The sequence below is a fragment of the Leptosomus discolor genome, chromosome 1 (genome assembly GCF_034619465.1).
Source record: "Leptosomus discolor isolate bLepDis1 chromosome 1, bLepDis1.hap2, whole genome shotgun sequence".
Taxonomy (NCBI): domain Eukaryota; kingdom Metazoa; phylum Chordata; class Aves; order Leptosomiformes; family Leptosomidae; genus Leptosomus; species Leptosomus discolor.
In genome coordinates, this window is record NC_141391.1 from 22,355,959 (window position 1) to 22,367,969 (window position 12,011).

The window sequence follows — 12,011 nt, forward strand, 5'->3', positions numbered from 1 at the left end:
GCAAGTTGACCTTGTATCCTGTTCTGCCATGCGTAAAAATAGTAGACACATGGCACACAGGCTTCCTTGCCTTCTTATTTAAATCTGCAGTGTGACACTTCCAAAGGCAATTTGATTAAACAGGCTGGAGCACTTCCGCTACTCTGAGCTTTTGCTTGTGATAACCCTCTGGGTGCTTAATGGTATTTAGAAAGGATTGGATATTTACATTTGTTCTTAAACGAAAGCCATTTGTTGCACTAGGTGTCATGAAAGAATCTGATGATTTTTAATTGCCTCCATCTTAAAATAAGGTCTGGTTTAGAAATCAGGATGCAGAGGGTGTTTACAACTGAAGTGAATCGTCAGTTTTTAAATGATTAAACTTGTGATAGTTTCCTACATAGAGGAGCCACACCTGGGGGGAAAAAATAGAATATTCAGGGATTTGTGCTCTCTGAAGTACATCCTGTATTTGTTAGATGGAGAAGGGTGACCCAGAGCTGTGACACTTCTGTTGATGAGTGACTTAGTCCATCTCTCAAGACTAAAGGCAGATGTCACAAAAGTTCAGTCACTGTGTTAACGATGCCGTTCAGCAGTGCTGGTTTGTTCCTGCTGGCATGAAGTGCTGGTCCAGCCATTTCTTCCCCTTTACACTATACACCCCTAGAGAATTAGCTCAGTCCTGTGAGCGTGTGTTAACTGATGAGCAGAGTTTGCCTTTTCATTTCTGTCAGCATCTTGGTTATAGATTCTGTTCTAAATGCTGAACAGCAGAAAAAATTGAGGAGTTAATTATTATTTTATGTTGCAGCTTATAAAATCTGTAAAGCTATTTTAATATTTTACTTTTTCAGGATGTTGGTTCACCACAGTTATGCGTATTCAGGTCTCAGTAGCAATATGCTAGTCCTGGAATATTCATCTTAGAGAAGTTTTCAGACCTTGATTAGAAGCAGCTTTTTCTAAAAATCCTAATGCGTCTTGCAATATCAATAGTTCAGAAGTTACACAGCAGTTTCTCTACTTCAAAATTTGTGTGTGTAAACCGTAACATAAATGTAAAGCAGCACAGTAATGTACTGGCATTGTCTTTGTTTAATGAAGCGTTAAATGTTACTAAGTGGTCATGTGCTTAGGTAGAAAATCTCACATGCAGTCCTTTTTTCCTTTATAACCCATGATGTGTAAGTAACTAACTTTAAGGTTAAAATCGAAGTAGGCGGTTGCTGGTTTGCTCAGAGCTTCTTGCAGCGATGAACATTCCACTCAGTAAATAGTTGTGAAATGCTGGTTGAAAGGGGCCTCCGGACACCGTCTAGTCCAATCTCCCACTTGAAGCAGGACTGTTGCTAATGCTAAATCAGATCAGCCATGGCTTTGTTTAGCTGAGTCTTAAAAACCTCCACAGATGGAGACTTCACAGCCTCTCTGGGCAAGTTCTGCTAGTGCTGTACTGGTCTCTTAGTGATTTATGCCCCACCAGTGTCTAACCTGAACCTCCCAAGCCACAATCTCTTGGCCATTTCCCCTTGAAGTATCTGGTTGCACTGAGAAGCATGTCGCTGTTGTCTTTAACTCTCCTCAAGTACTTTTAAGGCTGCTGCTAGATGACAGCTTAGCCTGGATAATCACAGCGCTCTCAGCCTTTACTCCGAGGTTGCGCAAAAGGGTGGCAAGGATATCCTTTGTATAGGAAAATGTCCAGAATAATGCAGAGTGGCTCAGCAGCAGCAAGATGCACTGTTTGGACCTCCATCCCAACATACCTTCTTGGTAGGGGAAGGGAGCAAGTGGAGACGACCACTGCCGTGAGCGGAGGTAGCCTTGCGTAACGTGCGGGCGTACCGTAGCCATCTGGAGGGTTGGCGGGAGGTTTGACTATGATGGGTGTAGGCTCACCGGAGGTAATTCGGGTGGATAACTGAAGGGTGGTGACTGTCACATTCTAGTCTGGTGTTCCTGACACTCATACCTGCACCTGCTGTAATCAGAGTAAGTGAAGAGAAGCCTGGAAGTGCGGCTGCTTTGAGGCTGTGTGTTCGGTACCTCTCGAAGACATAAATCAGTAGGCAAAGCTGTCTTGCGATGTACCCGTTCCAAAGGATTGCATTTCTTCTGCTTTTACCCCTCTGCAGCGTTCCAACCCCCATGCTGCCTACCCCAACCCCGGACCAAGCACATCACAGCCACAGAGCAGCATAGGATATTCAACTACCTCCCAGCAGCCGCCACAGTACTCGCACCAGACACATCGGTACTGAGCTGCGTCCCAATAACGTCAATGCACTGTTGCTAATGCTGCAGGACCGGCCGCGCAGCTGCCTGCCTGGAACCCGGCTTGGGCCACGAGAATGTACTGTAAAACCACACCTCCAACCTGTCCGGTCGCCACGATCCACCCCCTTCCACAGAGCGGAGTAGTGGCTCCCAAATTGTACCTGTTTTTGGGGTTAGACTTGAAAAGAAAGTGCTAGCACAGTTTGTGTTGTGGATATGCTACTTCCATAGTTTACTTGACATGGTTCAGACTGACCGATGCATTTTTTTTCAGTGACAGTCTGTAGCAGTTGAAGCTGTGAAATGTGCTAGGGGCAAGCCTTTTTGTTGTCGTATGTGGTGAATTCTCTTGATGTAACAACTTTATCTGACCAATAGTACACAACATCTTTGAACTGGTACTTGAAACATACAGTATATGTTACCATGGCAAAAAAAAGCAAACTAACCGTGACTCCGATTGAGACAGTTTTGATAGACATTTATTTTTAGTGACTTTTGTGGGTTGGTTCATTTTCCACCTAGATCAATGTTTTATGACCGCCACGATCGCTACAATGAGGGTTTTTTTAAGAACATGAAAACGTTCGCATTTTTTCCAGCAATTACAAATGTCCCAAAGATTAATTTGCAACATAAGTTTTTGTTTTTAAATCTATGACTTGACTGGTATTAAAGCTGCTATTTGATAGTAAAATAAGTATGTTGTCATTGATATAAACATGTTTGGTTCAGCAAACAAACTAAAATGATTGTCATAGTGTTTTATTTTTTTTTTTCCTGTTGGTGTTAATGATTTGTGAGCATGCTTTGGGATTAAAAAAGCATGAGTGATATTTCCTAAAAAGGTGCGGCATCCATTCAGATATTTCATCATGATTTTTGAGAACCAGCTTGGTGTAGTGGATTTTAAATTTTGTTCAGTTAATTATTTTTTTTTAAATGTTCGCACGTTGTTTAGGGGTGCCATTCCTACCGCAGAGGATCAAGGTGTTAGGAGAGCCTTAGAATTTATGAGGAAAAACTTACATACAATGTACTGTATCAAACTATTTTACATGAATGACACAAGTATTCTGAATAAAAAAAGAAATCAAACATTGTTAAAACAAGGTGTTATGTAATAAATTTATTTTTCATAAATCTGCATACGGCCTTTGCCTGTGTTCCTTTTTATCAACGACAACACCCCGCTCCCCCATCGTACCTCTGTGTCGGGTTGTGTCCTGAGAAGCAGGATCTGACAGGAGTTTTTCTTGCAAGTGGGCAGGCTTCCATTAACTGCTGAGAAGGATTTTCTTTTTAAATAGCAGGAAAAAAATAGTGCCTTCGTAAAATGTCATCACCCCTGTTGTGTGCATGTAGCTGATCAGCTGGAGATAGACTGAACGTGGAGGTTTGTGACCAGCTACTTCTCATAGATCAGACAGGTCCTTTTCATCTGCAAAAGCTGAAGATGTTCCTGTCTGAATCGTTCTTCTGAGGTTTCTGTAACGCATTCTTGTCTTGGTATCTGATACCGCTCCGTGATTTTACGACACAAGCGTGTGCAATATATGCAGGATTTGTTTCTGCAGGTGCTTCGTGCACTGTGAGTATCAGCTACTGTGATCCATTCAGATGCACTGAGCTGCTGACGGGGGGCAAAAGAAAACCCAAACCAGTACTCGGCCCAAAATGCAAACCATGAAGAAGTGAGGTGAAGATGAAATTACCTGAGTGGAGTAGAGGTTTAAGTATTCAGGAGACTTAAAACTACAGAAAAAAAAAATCTGAGTGCAGTTTATGCTGCTTTAGTAATACTGTGTGATACTCTCTTCATTTTGACAAGTGTTGTCAAAATATGGCTTTCCTCAGTTTCTGGAATAAAAATTAATACATAGGTGGGGGCACCTTAAACTTCTTTTTGATTTATTTTTCAAATTAAAGCCTTTTTTTGGCCTTTCCCTAATTTATTTATAGACTTTGAACTTGCCTGTTTAGTATCACTGGACTCTTACCAGGTACTGAAATGGCAACAAGAGTAACTTGTCTTTGGCTGAGGTACTATTGGCCTAGATTTTTTGCTTTCTTATTGATGCATATTCATTTTAATGCATAATAGTTAATATTATTGATATTAATGCAAACCTTACTCGATACCAGTGTATTGTGATGTCTCCAATACTTTGTTTAAAAGGAGCAGGCTGGCTTTAATTTCATTTTTGCAAAGAGAAGTGCATCCAACTGACAAAAAGTACTCTTGCCATTAGTTTGCGCTTGAATTTAATTTTCCTATTAAGAAGGTATTTGAGATGAAGATGCAGCTTATCAACTAATTATAATAAAACTAAATTATACTCTACATTTAGTTCTAAATAGTCTGCTACTCATGGTAACTTAATTCATTCTTACTGCATTTTTAGTAGACATATTGCAGATTTCCTCAATAAACTGAGATCCTACAGGGAAGTAAAATCTTAATATTTGACTTGTTCTGATGTCTCAGCTGGTCGTTTTGGAGGAGGAATTTGAGGTTTCTTTCCATAGAACTGTGGAAAGCAAACATTTTTCAGTGCTTGGTATAACCTTCAAGGTGAGGTATATTGCTGTTGCAGATAAGGTTAATCTCATGATATTCATTACAATTATAAGCAATTTTCTGCATCAGATAAGTGTTTTTTAACACTGATTTTAGGAATACTGAGAGCAAGGCTCTAAATTACTTTCCTGGACTGTTTTTTTTAAAAAAAAAATAAATTAATCCTGTCCCTGTTCTGCTCTGGGGCCTTTTTACATGAGGGTTACAGATGGGGGAGGAAGAAGAAAGCAGCTTTGAGAACATTTAATAGAAGAGTTGCAAATTCTAGTGAAGGAGGTGACAGCTTGGCGTGCAGCCGTGACCTGCGAGCCGGCCCTCTGCTCGCCCAGCTTAGCTTTTGTTACTAGACTCAAGAACTTCAAAGATTTTTGGTTTTCACCAACAATTATCTGGACCAGTGTGAGTGTATTTCAAACAGCAGGAGACTGGGAGCCTGCCTTTGTTGCTCTGCTTAGAGAACAAATGGTTTTTCTAGAGTAGGCTTATGTTGAAAGTGGGCTACAAGCTTAACTTGATCGTGAGGATAAATACGCTATTGTGCTTTCACCTCCCAGCCAGCCTGGCTCCTGGCAGCTCTGAATTTATCACACCTGATAAGGACCCAGCTTCTTTAAGAACAAATAAATAACTTTGGCCATGATCTCTTTTAAAGAGGGTTTCTGCATTAGTGGTGGGAGGAGCAGTCCGAGGGAGGACATAGGAGACGGGTTCTGTCCTGTCCTTTCCTGCGTGTGTATATACGTTGGAAAATACTCAATGAACTCCCTGAACTGCCTGTGGCAGTGCCCAAGCGATGCCCAGCTGAGGGGCAGGCAGTGTTAGTTCAGCTTTTCTTTCGGCTTCCTTTTCCCTTCATTCTGAAGCTGCTGCTGGGCAGAGTCTCCTCCGGGTCTGAGGTGATTCAGCTGGAGGTGGCAAACTCCTTGGGCAGCTCGGGCGGCGAGCCTGAGCAGGAGAGGAGTGAGCAAGCATGTCGCTCCAAATTCATTTTTACTTGCTGTGTGCAGTGCTTAATCAGACTGTTAGGGGTTGGAAGGGACCTCGAAAGATCATGTAGTCCAACCCCCCTGCCAGAGCAGGACCACCTAGAGCAGGTCACACAGGAACGCATCCAGGCGGGTTTTGAATGTCTCCAGAGTAGGGGACCCCACAACCTCTCTGGGCAGCCTGTTCCAGTGCTCTGTCACCCTCACAGTGAAAAAGTTTTTCCTTATGTTAATGTGGAACCTCCTGTGCTCCAGCTTGCACCCATTGCCCCTTGTCCTGTCATTGGCCATCACCGAGAAGAGCCCAGCTGCATCCTCCTGACATTCACCCTTTACCTATTTATAAACATTGATGATGTCACCCCTCAGTCTCCTCCAAGCTAAAGAGACCCAGCTCCCTCAGCCTTTCATCATAAGGGAGATGTTCTATCCCTTAATCATCTTTGTGGCTCTGCGCTGGACTCTGCAGCAGTTCCCTGTCCTGCTTGAACTGAGGGGCCCAGAACTGGACACACTATTCCAGTTGTGGTCTCACCAGGGCAGAGTAGAGGGGGAGGAGAACCTCTCTCGACCTACTGACCATACCCCTTCTAATACACCCCAGGCTGCCATTGGCCTTCTTGGCCACGAGGGCACATTGCTGGCTCATGGTCATCCTGCTCTCCACCAGGACCCCCAGGTCCCTTTCCCCTACGCTACTCTCTAACAGCTCGGTCCCCAACCTGTACTGGTCCATGGGGTTGTTCTTTCCTAGGTGCAAGACTCTACGCTTGTCCTTGTTGTAGTTCATTACATTTCTCCCCGCCCAGCTCTCCAGCCTGTCCAGGTCTCGAATTAATTGTTACAGGGTTTATGTTTCCTTGCTCTGCTTGCTCAGGGGAGTTACTTAATGCAAGTGGCAGGTATGTGCCATTGTGTGTTCAAGCAGTATCGCAGTGCTTGGCGTCTCATTTGTGCTGGGGGGGCTCCTCCAAAAGCAAAGAGCAGGTTCCTCTGTTTCTTTGCTGAGGGCCATCAGCAGCCCAAGTGTCTTGTCAGCTGCTGTGTCCATGGTGGCTTTGCACAAAGCTTTCTCCGCAGCATGCAGCAGCACGTTTCTGAGACTGATCGTTAGGATGTTACTGTTTCTAGTCATTAGGATGTTATTTTGTAGGAAGAGGTGTCAACTCAACTCTCCTTTGCCAGCCGAAACAAGATGACAGCAAAGCATGATCGGGGTGTGAGTGAAGAATGCAGGAGTTACCCGCGTCATGTGAGCTGTCCCTAAGTTCTGTCAAAAATGATCTTGGAAGCTGTTCTGTTGTTTTCACGTTCTTGTATGTGTCTTGCCTGTTCAGACCCCAGCAGAGGTGGCAGTTAGTGAGAACAAGGGTTGGAGTCAGTTGCAAGTGAAGATTTTACGTGAAAAAATGACTTGTGCTGTTCCCCACTGTCCCCCCGTTTCTTTCTAAAATTGCTCTTTGAACAAAAGCAGCTCCTGTTGTATCTCCCCGAAGCCCATCCTGGCTTCACTAAAAGGCAAGCCGTGATCTCTGCCTTTCATGTCTGGTGGCTGTTGGTGATTTTGTGGACACAGGCAGGCAGTTTGACTGCCACCAAGCGGGATAATGGCGGTGGGCTGGAGCCTGCAGGGTCTGCTGTTGGTTGTTGGGCATCGGAAAGGAAAGACAGATTATTTCTTGGAGCTAACGGTGAAGTTGCAGACCTGCCTTTTGGACTAAATGTTGTTGCCACTGTACGTTGAGACTGTTTTCTGCAGGACTGAGTAATGTGGTCCTCCCTACATCCTATTTTAGTTATACCCCTGAATAGAGCAGCCTGTTTTTGTTGGGTAGTGCAGCCATCTTGGCGTCTTCCTCTAGGCTGAGTGGTGACAGTGCTTCAGAATGCCAGTTCTGAGACAGTTTAATAGCCAGTGTCCCTTGAGACCCAGGTAGGTGAGCTTAATTCAGTGTAATTTGCTTGTCACAGCTGTGGATAAAGAACAGTTTGTGAAATAATATGTCAGGCATCTGAGTGATGGGATGTGCAAACTACTCTAGCAGTAGGAGAGAGAGAGAGGAAAAGGTGCTTACCCTTTGAAAGCAAAACAGAAACAAAGCTGCTTCTTCCACCAGGACTCTTGCGATAAGTTCCTCTCCTTGAGGGTTTTAAGCAGCCTTTATCTTGGTGGTTGGTTTCAGCGATGGCAGAAGGGAGCTCTCTCCAGAGGACTGTCTGTAGTTAAAGGGATCCTGTGCTGTAGAGCTTGGCACCAGCGCTGATGTTAATGAAGCCATTGCCCTGGGGTGGTGCACACCAGCTCCAGCCCAGGATGGGAATCTGGACAAGCTCCATCACTGCTCTGAAAGCTCCCACGTCACAAGATATTGAAAAGCACTTTTCAGTCTGCCAGAATTAGAGTGTCTATCCTTGGCCCTCACACTTATCTTAACTATCCCTTTGCATTTCTGGTCCTACAGAGGTGGGCTGGGTACTCCACCTGAGCCAGGGGAGGTGGAGGAAGGGCTAGTGCAAGACACGCTTGTTATTTAAGCAGCACGGCAGGTCTTGGCACATAACCCCGTGCCTACAGAAGCAGCAAGGACAGCCTTTACAGCATCCGCTCTCGGGAAATCTTTCCATTTGCTGAGCCTGGGGTGTGGGAAAGCTGCTGTGTGCTTGGAGCAAGCCCTCGCTTAGTATTTGTGGGAGATTTGGATTTGTACAGTGCTTCACCGACAGCATTTGAGGAACAGCAGCCTCTCTGCCACCCCACCAGCTGCATAAGAAATGCAACCAGCTGGCTGAGGAAGCGAGGGAGATGAAGTGGGGGTCTGTCTAAGGAGAGCGCCTACAGGAGTGCTGAGATTAGAGTTGAAAAGTCCTGAGCAGGTGCCTATGGAAGGCCCTGTTACTCCTCTCCCAAAGGTGCTATATGAGAAGGTGAAGGGGTATTGTCTTACCCTGTGAGGCGTAAATAGCACTCCTGTCTTTAATGGGAGCCCATTCCTTCTCCAAGTCACTGTGCCAAAACCTGACCATGTCCTCTGTTTGTGTTTCCAGTTTATGCAGGGTCACCTTTAGTATCCAGCAGCTGGTCTTCCCACAAGATGCTGGCAGAGTGTGCATAAGGCTTTTCTTATTGATCAACATTTTAAGTTAAAATACTTTTGCTGTTTATAGTGTTTCTCAAATATACGTAGGGACCCATAAGGCTTCCTACACCAGCCAAGCTCTGCCTTAGTGAGTTCTTCCTGTTAACTGGGTAGGGAAGACAATATACTAAACTGTTTGGCATGCTTCACATCTGCTTCAGCCATGTGCTTCTGTAGCTCAGAAGATGGAGATACTCAGCAAGCTATGGTGAAGGATTCTTTGGGGATAAATTCTGCGTTTGGGTGCCAGGAATGATCGCCGTGGTGGCTGTGTGCTTTGAGGTGTGCTCACCTCAGTGCAGCTCTTGCACAGCTCTGGCACTCCAGATGGCCTCTGTGCACAGGCTTCAGGCTTTGCCCTGGCTCTCTGCCCCATCTTACCTTCAAAATATCAGGAGAAGGTGAGAGGAGTATGATGTTCCAGCCCAGGAACTTGGAAATCCCTGCATAAGCTCTTAATATATGTTCCGCTAAAACCAGCCATGCAGGTGTGTAAGATATCCATACAATTTATTTGCATGCTGGACAAAACCAGCAGGTTTGAAAATTCCTGCCCAGTTGCTTTGGAGGCCATGCTGGGAGAGCCCCGCGGGGACTGCTGACGCAGAGCAGCTTGTGCCTCCTGAGTGACGGGCAGTCGGCGCCTGGGGCCGATGAGCAGCTGCTTGATCAGATCTCATCCAGCCCTTGCTCCGTGGGTGAAGCGGTGAGGCTGTCATTTGCAATCACACGCTTTTTCGGCTCCCCGGGAGGCACAGGCGTTGCTGGTGGGGTCTGAGGGGAGGAGGAGAGGCAGCAGCCCCAGACAGCGAGGTGCTGGTGGGTCGTGCTGGCTCATCTGCACCCTGGGGCTCAGCGGGACGGCGATGGCTTGAGATGCTGCAGTGACCCACTGTCAGAAGGGCCAATCTGCCAGAAAACCTCCTCTTCCCCGGTTGAAAAGCTGAAGAGCCCATGGACACCCAAAGGCAGATCAAATTGCCCAAAGGGAACTAGAGGAGGAGACCACCTGATGGCGTGCAGCTGCCTTTCAGAGCGCCTGGTGGCCCACGTTCCTTGAAGGTAAGTGTTTGCCGGGAGCTGCAATCCCCTCCTCAGCCCCCATGGGGATCTGTTGCTGTGCCTTTGCCTGGCAAATTCTGACAAGTGCAGCACCCCAAAGGTGTGGGCACTGAGGTGCAGCCACTGGGGAAACGGGTGACACAGGGGCCGAACAGCTGCTCTGACACTGCGAGCTGGGTCATGTTTACACGAGATTTTGGTTAAAATATTACAGAGTGGGAGATGGCTCTCTGAGTCCACTAGAAGACAGTGAAAATGGGTCAACATAAAACACAACCATGAAAGTTTCTCTGTCATATTTGACTATTTTGGTTTAACAGAAATTTAAAAGTATGACATCCAATTCACTTGGAACAAGAAGAAATGGCATCACAGAGATTTGGTTTTTTTATCAAAGTAACCCGTGCTGCACCATGCAGTTTCTGTAAACCAGCAACATGCACCTACCTCAAAGGAAGGGGGAAAATCCAAGCTGGAATTTAGGTTTGGAAGACAAAGAAGGGATAACTCGTCATAAACCTCCAGTGTGAACAAAAACGTGCATGAAAGGGGAGCTCCCACCCCGGTTTGTTTTCGGCACATTGTAGGCGCATGCCCGTGGGCAGCAGCCGATCCCGCTGCGGCCCAGGGGTGCGGCAGCCAGGGGTGCCGCTCCTGGGGTTCGGTGTGTTTGAGGAGGTCCTGAAGGGTGCAGGGCACAGGCAGGAGAAGGGGAGGTGCAGCTTTTGTTTCCAAAACAAACTGTCTTTTGCAGAACATATTGCAAAACAGGGCAGGAAAGCCCCTTTTGCTGACAGAGGACACTAAATGTAATATATAGATGTCATCACTGTTACTGAATTTACAATTTATTCCTTAATTAAAGGCATTCCCAGAGAAAAAATGTAAACATCCATGCTGAAAACCATTTCCACTGGCTGGAAACCTCATTAATTGATTGCAAAAATTATTCTCCTTGAGAGAGGCAGCTGCTTAAATAGGGTAGCTTATGCTTCTTGTGGATAAAAATATACCTGTGTCCATCTTTAACAATCCTTGTGTAATCCATAACAATGCCAGGATTTAAAATACTGATTATGCTAATTATTTATAAATTTTTAATTAATATCCAAGAGCTATTCAGAACAAAATCCTGTGCATAAGGAGCAAGGATCCAGCAATGCTCCAGTGAGTCTGCCTGTTCCTGAAATGTTACTAATCTTCATGGCAATGTATCAGGGCAGATTGCTGTATGTACGTATATGTATTTTCCCCCTTCTTTGAAATATTCTCACATATTTCAGTGAACCATTTTATCTGAAAATAATTCAAGCTTTGACTCTACTGAGAATAGTAGAAAAGAGGAGGATTTAGCAAAAGAGAATTTCTGCAGATATTTTGGCCATTTTTCAGCAGGCTGAACAAGCTGAAAACATCAGCCCTCTCCTCTAATTGCAGGAGTGATGCCAGAGGCTGCTGAGGGTTCCCCTCAAGTTCTGCACCTGGACAGAAATGCACAAAAAGGGAGGTGGTTTTGCATCACTTTCCCTGCAGAAGACCAACACCTGCAGGAGAGATTGTGCACGCCCCCGGCAGAGTTGTGGGGAGAGATTTTGTGCCTTCATCTCACGGACCTCAGGCTGAAGCTCAGCCAGTGGCCTTACAGCGTCAATGGTTTAGAGTCAGCAGATGCAGTTTGGGATCAAGATCCCTCAAACCATCACCAAACCCCCTCAGGCTTCCAGCTCAGGGTGATTGCAAGAGGGAAAAAAATCCACCAAAGCCCTGAGACCTGGCAAACCACAAGGCAGGGAAGGAAACTCAGATATGATGTGGGCTGTGAAAATATCAAAGGCGAGGCCATGGTCAGGGAAGTTCAAAGGAGTGCCAGAATGAAATGTGACTAGAGGAAAAGGCAAACCAGTGGTCTGGAGATAGTCTGGAGGTGCGTGAGTCCAAGGGTGCCGCAGGGTGGGCGAGGAGGCGGCGTGGTTTGGGGCTGGC

General features: G+C 45.7%; 1 protein-coding gene across 3 annotated transcripts in view; it reads left to right on the forward strand.

Annotated features, from left to right (window-relative positions):
* The window catches only part of CDK8 (cyclin dependent kinase 8), an 84,052-nt gene extending 80,671 nt beyond the window's left edge, over positions 1–3,381 (forward strand). For all 3 annotated transcript variants that reach the window (XM_086481837.1, XM_086481838.1, XM_086481839.1), the window contains one exon: positions 2,121–3,381. In XM_086481837.1, coding sequence (XP_086337963.1) covers positions 2,121–2,246 — 126 coding nt within the window. In that variant the 3' untranslated portion in view covers positions 2,247–3,381. The remainder of the gene's footprint in view (positions 1–2,120) is intronic.
* The last annotated feature ends 8,630 nt before the right edge of the window (positions 3,382–12,011 follow it).